Below are 13,342 nucleotides of genomic sequence, written 5' to 3' on the forward strand. Positions count from 1 at the left end.
CTGTTATTGTGAAGTGGAAACGTCTAGGAGCAACAACGGCTCAGCCGTGAAGTGGTAGGCCACACAAGCTCACAGAACGAAACCACCAAGTGCTAAAGCGCTTAGCACATAAAAACAGTCTGTCCTCGGTTGCAACACTCACTACTGAGTTCCAAACTGCCTCTGGCAGCAACTTCAGCACGAGAACTGTTAAACGGGAGCTTCATGAAATGGGTTTCCATGGCCGAGCAGCCGCACACAAGCCTAACCTCACCATACGCAATGCCAAGCATCGGCTGGAGTGGTGTAAAGCTTGTCGCCATTGGACTCTGGAGCAGTGGAGTGATGACTCACACGTCACCATCTGGCAGTCCAACGGACGAATCTAGGTTTGGCAGATTCCAGGAAGCTACCTGACCCAATGCATAGTGCCAACTGTAAAGTTTGGTGGAGGAGGAATAATGGTTTGGGGCTTTTTTTCATGGTGCACAAATCGAGATCCATACAGAAATGGTTTGTCAAGATTGGTGTGGAAGAACTTGACTGGCCTGCACCGAGCCCTGACCTCAACCCCATCGAACACCTTTGGGATGAATTGGAACGCTGTTTGAGAGCCAAGCCTTATTGCTCAACATCAGTGCCCGACCTCACTAATGCTCTCGTGGCTGAATGGAAGCAAGTACCCGCAGCAATGTTTCAACATCTAGTGGAAAGCCTTGACAGAAGAGTGGAGGCTGTTATAGCAGCAAAGGGGGGACCAACTTTATATTAATGCTCATAATTTTGGAATGAGATGTTCGACGAGCAGGAGTCCACATGCTTTTGGTCATGTAGGGTAAATGTATCCAGTCAGTTATTATATTGAGTAGTGTCAAATAAATGCAGAAACATAAGATGTGCAACTTGGGCCCAATTTTTAAAAACATTTAATCTGTATCAGAATGACCTAGATTCTGTAATCTCCTTTTTTTGCCATACAATCTGATTGATTTTGACCAAGTTTTTCAGAAAAGGATCCGATAAGATCATTCTGATCCAGATACCACAATATTAAGATCACATAATCCAGATTTGTTTGTGCTTTGAACTGGCCTACACCTTGCCATCTATTGGACAGGTTATGGTATTACTTCTACACTGTCATAGTGGAACGGAGATGAGCTGAACAAAAATATAAATGCAACATGCAACAATTAACAATTTTACTGAGCTACAGTTCATATAAGGAAATTAGCAAATTGAAATAAATTCATTAAGCACTAATCTATGAATTTCACATGGCTGGGAATACAGATATGCAACTGTTAGTCACAGATACCTTTAAAAAAATAAGTAGGGCCATGGATCAGAAAACCAGTCAGTATCTGGTGTAACCACCATTTTCCTCATGCAGCGCGCCATATCTCCTTCGCATAGAGTTGATCAGGCTGTTGATTGTACACGTCGATCCAGAGCATCCCACACATGCTCAATGGGTGACATGTCTGGTGAGTATGCAGGCCATGGAAGAACTTCCAGGAATTGTGTACAGGTCCTTGTGACATGGGGCTGTGTCTTATTATGCTGTTTCCAGCTGCAATAGTCATTTACAACATTAACAACGTCTACACTGTATTTCTGATCAATTTTATGTTATTTTGATGGACAAAAAATGTGCTTTTCTTTCAAAAACAAGGACATTTCTAAGTGACCCCAAACTTTTGAACAAGTCAGTTAAAATTACACCTACCCCAAGACCTGTGACAATAATATCAGATCCGACCCAGACCTGTGACATTATTTAGAATTCTGGATCCGAACCCACTCAGGTCCCGGATCGTGTCTCGGGTATTCGGGTACAGGTGGATCAATGATAACCTCTAACAGGGAGTACAGTAGAGGGCAGAGGACACACCCCTGGGGGGCCCCTGTGTTAAGAGTCAGTGTGGAGAAGGTGTTGTTGCCAATCCTCACAACCTGTGGTCTGGTCTGCCTATCAGGAAGTCCAGGATCCAGTTGCAGAGGGTGGTGTCCAGACCCAGGGCTCTGAGCTTGGAGGGAACAATAGTGTTGAATGCTGAACTGTAGTCAATGAAGAGCATTCTCACATAAGGGTTCCTCTTGTCCAGATGTGTAACATCCGTGTGAGTAGAGATGAAAATGGCATCTTCCGGGGATCTGTTGGAGCAGTAGGCAAATTGGAGTGGGTTCAGTGTGCCTGGCATGCTGGCATTGATGTGGGCCACGACCAGCCTCTCGAAGCACTTCATGATGGAGTGAGTGCGATGGGGGCGATAGTCATTTGGGCATGTCACTTAGTTTTTCTTGGGCACCTTGAAGCAGGTGGAGACTACAGCCTGGAAGAGGGACAGGTTGAAGATGTCAGAGAAGACGTACGCCAGCTGGTCAGCACACACTCTGAAGAAGCAGCCAGGGATGCCATCTAGGTGTTCACTCTTTTGAGAGTTTTCCCTCACATCAGCCTCGGAGAGCGAAAGCACCTGGTCGTCCGGAGCAGCGAGAGTCCTCCTGGATGGCTCGGTATTGTCTGCCTCGAAGCGAGCATAGAATGTGTTGAGCTCGTCTGGGAGGGAGGCTTCAGTGGATACCACACAGCTGGATTTGCCTTTGTAGTCCGCGATGGTCTGTAGTCCTTGCCAGATGCGTTGAGAGTCTGAGTTGTCCAAACATCAATTGAAGTTTGAGTCTGTATTAACTTTTTGCGTCCCTAATGGATTTGCGGAGCTCGTACATGCTTGCCTTGTACATGTCATGCACCATGGAGTCATCGGGGTTCATTCTGCTGACATTGAATGCTGCAGTACGGGCTCTAGCCTGGTACGGATATCTCCATTCGGTTGGGGTATGTCCGGATTGTTATCGTGGATACATTATCATCAACACATATCCTAATGAGGCCTGTTACATTAACATTGAGGAATATACATTGTCAGTATGTGTCCTGGGTGGATGAATCTTTGAACATATTCTAATTAGTATGACCAATCTCTCATTATCTTCTTCATTGTTTTCCTTTCTGAATATTATGCTGACTCCATCTTGTCTTTTGTTTGGCTGTAAATGTCCAGTTCAGTCAAAAAAAACAAGGAGATTTACTGAGGTAGCAACAGCTTATGAAAGATGGGAAGAGAGGGAATTGTGTAGATGGTTCGCCCTATCCTCCTATCCACAGCTGTCATTGAGGCCATATAAAAACAAAACTCCCAGCTAGGCTTGAGTTACGGGAAGGTGGGGATGTGGGTAGTGACTAGTCATCTGTCCTTAATGGCTTCAGCAGATTTAAACACATTCCTTCAGGTTGGCGCAATATTAGCACCTCAGCTTCTTCAGCCTGTATATGCCAGGATACGTTATGCCTTCCTCACAGCCGCTCTGTCTGTACACCGTTATTATTACAATCAGCTGCAACCTTTCTAGTGGGTTATTTACTGCCTGGCTGGAAGTGTTTTAAAAGCATTTGTCCAGGGCAGATGATTTAATGAAGAAATGGGCATTGAAGGCATTTAAAATCTTTAATTGGCTTCCAAAACTGCCAACGTGATGAGTTTATAAGGAGTTCATCAAAATTCCCACTCTCCTCAGCTGCCTGGTGGAATAGTTTTGATGGAGAATTTTTTTTTGAAGAAACTGCTGGAAGAACCATTGCAAAAAAAATGTCAAGTGCAAAAAGAGAATAAAAAAGAAAGATGGTACTAAAGCCTCCCCCTCTCTATTTTCCATTCTGTCTGCTTTGCTCCTCTGACTGTGGTCTTGGCTCCAGACCTCCTTCTTTCCCACAATTTTCCAGGGGTTTTAGTTCTTTCTGTTGAGGATTTGCAACGGAGGGGGCCTAGGCATTACATGGTGTGGTCTCTGCCTCCTAAACTGTTTCATCTGATTGCATTTTTTTTATACTTTACTTACATAACAGAATAATGAAGTGCTGGGCCAGTGGGCCTTGCCATCCCTTAGTAGAGCTCTGAAGGAAAAGCCCCTGGAAGCTATCCTTCTCTGACCTACATGTAAGCCTCAGTCACACACTGGCTTTCTTATTGAGTTGCTAAAAGTGCCTTCCATGACTCTGCATATCCTCGTATCATCCCGTACAGTGCAGTGACAGCTGGTAGCAAGTGTGGGACGTGTCTTTCTCTATGCCATTTGTTTTTTGTGTCTTACCTTGTCTCCAGGATAGGGTCTCATCAGAGACACCCTATCATAGCCTTTCCTCAGAAACACCCACAGAGCATCCAGCTTGCCCTGAACAGAGATGGGCACAATAAAGAGAAGAATGTTACATAGTAGATGACAATATGGTAATAACAATATTGCCTGCCTGTATGCCTGTCAGATGCTTTACTCCGCTCTGGTTTGTTTTTATTCTGTATATGCCAGTATACAGGTCTTTTGATCAGTCTAACAACTATCTGTGTGTGTCTGGCTGGCTGACTGTCTGGTGCTGTTTGACTATCGAAAGCTATGCTCCATGACATAATAGTCAGTGAGGAGAGTAAGTAGAGATAAAGGGCAAGGAATGTATTGTGTTGGGACTAGCACCAGCTTCCCTCTGCTCTGCAGATCTCATCTTCCTGAGGTCAGCTCAGTTCATGTCTGGTTCATATAACCACTCATCCAGCTGACTGAGATGTTTTGAAGCAAACTTCCTGGAAACAATGACACTACAGGAAGGCTGCAACTAATTAAGAAGTGTTTTGATCATAGATTGGGCTTTGGTGGGGGTTGGAGTCAATTCTGAATTGAGTTTGCGAATTTCTCTTTAATTTCAATTCTTAAATCTTAATTGAATTTGAATTGGCCACACCCCACATGAAGCATAATTTGAATTAGAAGAAGTAGAAGGTACTTAAATTTACATTTAAATGGCTTATTTATACTACACATCACCATGAAAATATTTATACCAGGTAGCATAAGGTTGAAACATTCTAATTCTCCTAAAACAATTAGAAACAATTACAGACGTCTGGAAATATTATAAGATTCTGTTGTGAATTGTCTATAATATTTACAATGTTGGCCTACACCGGATGACGCTGGGCCAGTTGTGCGCTGCCCACAACGGCCGATTGTGATCCAGCATGGAATCGAACCAGGGTGTCTGTAGTGTTGCCTCAAGCACTCAGATGCGGTGCCTTAGACCGCTGCGCCACTTGGGAGCCCTTGTCTCATGACAAAGAAAAATACTGTTTGATGTCTTTGAGTTATAATCAAATCAATATTTGAAATGGTATGTGTATTCTTTGAATTAATACTGTAGGTGGCATATCCTTTTGATAAAAGATTTGTCAAAGGAATGAGACTCAGGTTTCACGTCTCAGTTGAATTGCTTTGAATTCAATTGTATTTCATTTAATTTCAAATTCTGCTTCCTGTGGGGTGTGGCCTCGATCCTGACTAGTATACTAGTCCATGCTGCTGAAAAACATCCCTACAGCATGATGCTGCCAGCACCATGCTTCACCGTAGGGATGGTGTCAGGTTTCCTCCAGACGTGATGCTTGGCATTCAGGCCAAAGAGTTCAATTTTGGTTTCATCAGACTAGAGAATCTTGTTTCTCATGGTCTGAGAGTCTTTAGGTGCCTTTTGGCAAACTCCAAGTGGGCTGTCATGTGCTTTTACTGAGGAGTGGCTTCCGTCTGGCCACTCTACCATAAAGGCCTGATTGGTGGAGTGCTGCAGAGATGGTTATCCTTCTCGAAAGTTCTCCCATCTCCACAGATGAACTCTAGAGCTCTGTCAGAGTGATCATCGGGTTCTTGGTCACCTCCCTGAACAAGGCCCTTCTCCCCCGATTGCTCAGTTTGGCCAGGCGGCTAGCTCTAGAAAGAGTCTTGGTGGTTCCAAACGTCTTCCATTTAAGAATGATGGAGGCCACTGTGTTCTTGGGGACCTTCAATGCTGCAGAAATGTTTTGGTACCCTTCCCCATATCTGTGCCTGGACACTGTCTCGGAGCTCTATTGACAATTCCTTCGATCTCATGGCTTGGTTTTTGCTCTGACATGCACTGTCAACTGTGGGACCTTATATAGGCAGGTGTGTGCCTTTCCAAATCATGCCCAATCAATTGAATTTACCACAGGTGGACTCCAATCAAGTTGTAGAAACTTGATTGGGTCCACCTGTGTAAAAATGCCTAAAAGCCTGTTTCGCTTTGTCATTATGGGGTATTGTGTGAGGATTGCAACAAAAAAAAAGTTTAATCCATTTTAGAATAAGGCTGTAACGTAACAAAATGTGGAAAAAGGGAAGAGGTCTGAATGCTTACCGAAGGCACTGTATAATAAGAATAAATGCCATTTAGCAGATGCTTTTATCCAAAGAGACTTAGTCATGCGTGCATACATTTATTTGGGAGTGGGAAATCCAACCCACAATCCTGGTGCTGCAAATGCCATGCTCTACCAACTGAGCTACAGAGGACCACAATGGTAGAAGTTTACTAACAATGTTTTCCATTCAATTTAGAGTGCATATGATTGTATGTGAGTGGAAGGTACTGCAATTGTGTTCTTGCTTTTGTCTCACTCAATTCCCCAAAACTCTACCTTGTATGGTAAACCATGTAATGTTTAAGATGAAGTGCATATGATTGACTTTTATTTCAATTGAAAGATACTGCAACTTTGTTGTTATTCCCGTACTCAACTATAAAGTGTACCTTTTATGGTGTACCAAGGAAATGTTGAACTCCTAAGTACAGGACTACCTAGCACATAACATTCTAAGAACTATATGTTTCTTCAAGCTTGGTGAGAGTGTGGTTGTCCTATGATTTTTTTGCATGCAACCTTCCCACAAAGTTCTGGGAATTGTGCAGGATACCCAGCTGATGCATAATGTTCTGAGAACTATACGTTTCTTAGGTGGGAATTTCCTACAGGTTTCCTCATGGTTCTATTTAAAGTAATGTTCTCAAATTGTTTCAAGAACATTAAGAAACAACGTTCTAGAAAACATTAACATTCAAAGAACATTCTAAGAATGTTATTTTAAAACATATACATTCCGTCCTCAGCGTCAACAAAACTCTCACTAACCTATATCTTTTGTTAAGCGTGTTCAGGTGTGTTGGCCGCGCCCACTAATTGGCCACACCAGATCTTAATGAGTCTTGTTTCCTTTGAAATGGGGTCTGTTTGAATAGACTAAAATGAAAAGCTTTGTATGTGTAAAAAAACATGAGATTTTAGCTCCATCCCGGTGGTGCAGTGGACTAATTCCATGGATAGAGAACAGAAGATCATGGGTTTGAATCTCACTGAGGCCGTGCCACAATAAAAAAAAGGGATGTGTTTGCATAATTAATGCCTAAGCAAATACATGTCCATGTGTCCGATCTGTGCTTGGAGTTCAAAACAGTTAACCTAAGCTAGCAGTGTTATTAGAAGTCTTATTGAAACATGTTCTCAGAACATTCTTTTATTACCTTCAAATAACCTATAATTAACATAGCTTCACACAACTTCCAAGGAACCAAATATGCTAGCTGGATACAATACCTTTATAGGAGAGTACCATTTCTGGGGACTGATAGGTTTGTGAATGCCATTGTTGAAAGTGTGTGTTGGTGGCATGTCAAACTCCTGCTCTGGCATCCTGACACGGGCATTCTTGGCTTTCTCCAGTTTGGCTCCCTCCTCAGTGGAGCCCTTGTCACCCCAGCGGACCTGAGCAAGGACAAGCAACAGCAGACAGTCAGTGTCAGGGGAAGGGTAATATAATGACCAGGTCTGAGCTGTAGTTGGATAAAGGGCACACCAGGCCGAGTAAAACAGTCAGTGAATGTCTTTCTCACCTCCATTCTCTTGATGCCACCCACACCTCGGCCACCGTAGTATGAGGCATCCACAGTGGGCCACCTCTTCTTGGGACACCCGTCCTCATCCTCATCCTAACAAGGGGGAAAATAGATCCCTCAGATGGTAGCTTTGCCCTAAAATGTTCATAATATCAGATGCCTACCACTCCCTTCAGCCAGTTCAAGTCAACAATACCAGTGGTATTGTTCCAAACAAGTAAGGCAGGCATCATGCTAAACTTGATGTCCTGATCAAGTTCAACCAAGTCTCACAAAGAAATAGGTAGCATGGCATCCCTGTGTGGTGTGGCCAGGGAGTCACCCTGTTAGAAGCTCCAACCATGTCTGAGAGCCTGAAAATAGTTGTAACTCAACTTGGAGCATAACTAAACTCCTCTCTACCTAAAGAGCTGGGCTGCTATCCAGTTTACCGGACAGAAAAAAATATTTAAAAAAAACAAGATCAGACAATTTGCCCAGTCTGGTCCTGGCTGCATCCAGCACCATTGAGTGGAACTTGTGTCGGGTCAAAATGGAAAATTTCAGCTGTGAGTCAATAACTCAGTCTAATCCCTATTATGCTTCTACAGGTTCTCAGAGCTCTTTGAGGCAGAGGCTGCCGGCTGTTTTCAGATCAGACAACAGGAGACAGAGAGAGACACAGAGAGTCTGATTTTATGGTACGATAGTGGTGTTTCAACTAGAGGTCGACCGATTATGATTTTTCAACGCCGATACCGATTATTGGAGGACCAAAAAAAGCCGATACCGATTAATCGGCCGATTTATAAAAAAAAAAAGAAGGAAAAAAGGATTTGTAATAATGAAAATTACAACAATACTGAATGAACACTTATTTTAACTTAATATAATACATCAATAAAATCAATTTAGCCTCAAATAAATAATGAAACATGTTCAATTTGGTTTAAATAATGCAAAAACAAAGTGTTGGAGAAGAAAGTAAAAGTGCAATATGTGCCATGTAAGAAAGCTAACGTTTAAGTTCCTTGCTCAGAATGAAAGCTGGTGGTTCCTTTTAACATGAGTCTTCAATATTCCCAGGTAAGAAGTTTTAGGTTGTAGTTATTATAGGAATTATAGGACTATTTCTCTCTATACGATTTGTATTTCATATACCTTTGACTATTGGATGTTCTTATAGGCACTTTAGTATTGCCAGTGTAACAGTATAGCTTCCATCCCTCTCCTCGCCGCTACCTGGGCTCGAACCAGGAACACATCGAAAACAGCCACCCTCGAAGCAGCGTTACCCATGCAGAGCAAGGGGAACAACTACTCCAAGTCTCAGAGCGAGTGACGTTTGAAACGCTATTAGCGCGCACCCCGCTAACTAGCTAGCCATTTCACATCGGTTACACCAGCCTAATCTCGGGAGTTGATAGGCTTGAATTCATAAACAGCAGAGCTGCTGGCAAAACGCACGAAAGTGCTGTTTGAATGAATGCTTACGAGCCTGCTGGTGCCCACCATCGCTCAGTCAGACTGCTCTATCAAATCATAGACTTAATTATAACATAATAACACACAGAAATATGAGCCTTAGGTCATTAATATGGTCGAATCCGGAAACTATCATCTCGAAAACAAAAAAATAATTATTTCAGTGAAATACAGAATCGTTCCGTATTTTATCTAACGGGTGGCATCCATCAGTCTAAATATTCCTGTTACATTGCACAACCTTCAATGTCATGTCATAATTACGTAAAATTCTGGCAAATTAGTTCGCAATGAGCCAGGCGGCCCAAACTGTTGCATATACCCTGACTCTGCATGCAATGAACGCAAGAGAAGTGACACAATTTCACCTGGTTAATATTGCCTGCTAACCTGGATTTCTTTTAGCTAAATATGCAGGTTTAAAAATATATACTTCTGTGTATTGATTTTAAGAAAGGCATTGATGTTTATGGTTAGGTACACGTTGGAGCAACGACAGTCCTTTTTCGCGAATGCGCACTGCATCGATTATATGCAACGCAGGACACGCTAGATAAACTAGTAATATCATCAACCATGTGTAGTTATAACTAGTGATTATGATTGATTGATTGATTGTTTTTTATAAGATCGGTTTAATGCTAGCTAGCAACTTACCTTGGCTTCTTACTGCATTCGGGCGGGCTCCTCTTGAGGCAGGTGGTTAGAGCGTTGGACTAGTTAACCGTAAGGTTGCAAGATTGAATCCCTGAGCTGACAAGGTAAAAATCTGTTGTTCTGCCTCTGAACAAGGCAGTTAACCCACCGTTCATAGGCCGTCATTGAAAATAAGAATGTGTTCTTAACTGACTTGCCTAGTTAAATAAAGGTGTAAAAAAAATAAATAATAATATTCGGCAAAATCGGCATCCAAAATTACTGATTTCCGATTGTTATGAAAACTTGAAATTGGCCCTAATTAAATCGGCCATTCCGATTAATCGGTCGACCTCTAGTTTCAACTCTACAGGAGGCACGGGCCTAGATAGAGTAAATAAGAAAAAAAAGCTTTACTCACTGAGCTGTCCTCCATTACTGGAGGTGGAGGCTCATGGATGATCTGCAAAGATGGAAAAGACACGGAATCCTAATATTCTGTTCCACAGGAGTTAATGATTATCCTATTGACACATGCATACATGGCAGAGTCTCTGCTTGGGTACAGGAAATGGTTTTGAATGTGAGAGGTTGATAATGAGAGAGATGTTACCACTGTGCAGCAGAGAGGCCAGAACCACCAGAGCAGAGCCAGCGTCAGCAGGAGCAGCAGGATGAGCAGAGCTATGGCCAAGAACGTCCCATCAGACTAGGGGAGGCAGAGAGAGGAAATAAGGTTTGAACCGGGTGTACTTACTCTGCTTGAACACAAGCTCTGTCACCTCCTAGGAATAGATACAGAAGAGTAAAGTACTCAAATAAACCATTCTATTAGAAGCACAATACTACATGTAGCCATGGTTGAGAGATTTTCCTGTGTAGAGAGTTGGAGAAGGGTTGGTACTTACACAGCTGACTGTGGTGATGGTGACGGAGCTAGATATGAAACTCAGGCCATTGTTCATACTGACGTGGAGGGTAGCTTCCCTGAGGGAGGTGAGAGGGGAGGGGAGAGGTGAGAGGGGATAGGGGAGGTGAGCGGGAAGCAGGGAGAGGTGAAAGAGAGGATGGGGAGGTGAGAGTGAGGGGAGAGGGGATGGGGGAGGTGAGAGGGGAGGGGGGGGTGAGAGGGAGGGGATGGGGAGGTGAGAGTGAGGGAGATGGAGAGGTGAGAGAGGTGAGATGGGGAGATGAGGGAGAGGTGAGAGAGGGTATGGAGAGGAGGGAGGAGGGGAGGGAGGGAGGGAGGGGAGAGGGGATAGGGGATAGGGGAGGTGAGCGGGAGGGAGGGAGGGAGAGGTGAAAGAGAGGATGGGGAGGTGAGAGTGAGGGGAGAGGTGAGAGAGAGGGGATGTGAGAGTTAAAGAGTCACTTACGTCCCTTCTTCTTCCAATACGGGAGCTGGGCACAGAAGGTAGGTGTCTCTCACTACCAATGGCCTTTTCACTATGGGATTATAGAAGAGAACACTTTGGATTATGTGTGTATATGAATACCTAATACTGTATACAGTAGACAAGTCACCTGTATATAGATAATCCCCCAGACTAGAAATCCTATAGCTATGCATCCAGCAAGAGGTGCATGGAAATAAAAATTAAAACAAGCAAAATAGAGTACTGGAGCTAGTTCATTTACAAACTGTAGTATTAACGTAATTATCATAGTTAAATTAGCATAATTTCAAAGAGTTGTAGTTCAAAGAGTGTTTCAAAGAATATAGTTCAAATAGAAATACATTGAGACAAATTGTGAAAATTTCTTGCTTTGTTATTGTCTTTCTAGACCTTAAATCAACTGAAATCCTTCAGCGTGAGTGTGGTTTATTTAGCCTGGCTGACAGAATGTCAGGAGATCCACATTCCCTCTGTACCTCTGAGAAGCCTTAAGTATTAAACCAGCTGAAGGAAAGTGAGGTGTGTGTGTGTGTGTGTGTGTGTGTGTGTGTGTGTGTGTGTGTGTGTGTGTGTGTGTGTGTGTGTGTGTGTGTGTGTGTGTGTGTGTGTGTGTGTGTGTGTGTGTGGAGGGTGAGGACAGACCAAAAATCATTAGGATTTGTAAGAACAGTAGGCTAACCCCCTCTTGCCAGCCTGGTCTCATAGACTAGGTGTACATAGTAAATGTAAATCCGGGACACTGAAATGAGTGTGATATGTTACGTTTGGTCTGGTTACAGTACATTAGGCAGAAGGTTGCTTAAGGCAAAAATGAAAGGAGGGTGGTTGGTTGGGTGGGTCTAGCAACCCAAAGTTTGCATGTTCGAATCTCATCACAGACAACTTTAGCATTTTAGCCAATTAGTAACTTTTCAACTACTTACTACTTTTTAGCTACTTTGCAACTACTAAGCATGTTAGCTAACCCTAACCTTAACCCTTTTAGCTAACCCTTCCCCTAGCTCCTAACATTGACCCTAATCCCTAGCCTAGCTAATGTTAGCCAGCTAGCTAACGTTAGCAAACCAAAGTAGAATTCGTAACATATCATACATTTTGCAAATTCGTAACATTATTTAACGTTTTGTAAATTCATAACATATTGTACTTTTTGCAAATTCGTTACATATATGAATTGTAATTCGTAACATATTATACTAAATGGATGATGGACATCCACAAATTACTAGATACCATAGGAAATGTAACATACAGTATCATACTAAATGGGTGTCTCGGATTTACATACAGAATAATATACGACCAGGCTGCTCTTGCTTGTGGCCAAGGCAAACATAGCCCAATTTCCCCTACTGCCTGAGGGAAGAATGCAGAAATTAGACTTCAGTTTAAGAATTGGAGTGCTCTCTATACTTAAGATTGCTTATCAAAGGATGTGATTGCAAGACCTTGATCTATTGGAAATTAGAAAATTCTACAGGAAATAAACCCTGGCTCTTGAAGCTTCAGAGAGCCTTTTACCTGGCTTGATCCCCAATGATCCCCAGAGGCACCCAGCCTACAGCAGATGTGCTATATTAGTTGTGGATGAATGCAAAGGAACAAAGAAACGACATTACATCGCTAACTCAGATCTGTTTGTGCACTGCTGCAGACTCCATTAGTTGTAATTTGCTGCCAGTGAGGGTCTTGCATCAAAAGGTTTGTACCACAGTTGCAAAGAAGTCCTTTCTTGGCCGAAAGTCAAATTTTTTGTCATGTGTAGGCCACCTTGTGGGATTCGGCTGCTCTACATTGGCCCAAGGTTCAGAGAACGTTTTACTCTGGTTCCTTTAAAGTTTTCATGGGAGGTTTAATTAACGCTCTTACTTTTAATAATACTGCTACCTTATTTTGGGTTAACTTTTTAAACTAAGCACAGATAGAACACATAGAAATAGACACATAGAAATACATTTCCTTAGGTATTAATCATGCAAAAACATGTTTTTTTTTATTGTGACACAGCATCAGTGAGATTCAACCCTATAATCTTCTGTTCTCTAGCTATAGAATTAGTCCACTGCGG

The 13,342-nt window shown here is 42.7% G+C and overlaps 1 protein-coding gene across 1 annotated transcript in view; it reads right to left on the bottom strand.

Annotated features, from left to right (window-relative positions):
• The window catches only part of LOC120025585 (anthrax toxin receptor 1-like), a 34,487-nt gene that overhangs the window by 991 nt on the left and 20,154 nt on the right, over positions 1-13,342 (bottom strand). Inside the window, exons 13-19 of the mRNA XM_038970140.1 lie at positions 11,254-11,323; positions 10,786-10,864; positions 10,491-10,586; positions 10,299-10,340; positions 7,775-7,870; positions 7,479-7,646; positions 4,135-4,215 (exon numbers count right to left, since the gene is read on the bottom strand). Of these exons, the coding sequence (XP_038826068.1) occupies positions 4,135-4,215; positions 7,479-7,646; positions 7,775-7,870; positions 10,299-10,340; positions 10,491-10,586; positions 10,786-10,864; positions 11,254-11,323 (632 nt within the window). The remainder of the gene's footprint in view (positions 1-4,134; positions 4,216-7,478; positions 7,647-7,774; positions 7,871-10,298; positions 10,341-10,490; positions 10,587-10,785; positions 10,865-11,253; positions 11,324-13,342) is intronic.

This window comes from Salvelinus namaycush, chromosome 31, assembly GCF_016432855.1.
Source record: "Salvelinus namaycush isolate Seneca chromosome 31, SaNama_1.0, whole genome shotgun sequence".
NCBI lineage: Eukaryota > Metazoa > Chordata > Actinopteri > Salmoniformes > Salmonidae > Salvelinus > Salvelinus namaycush.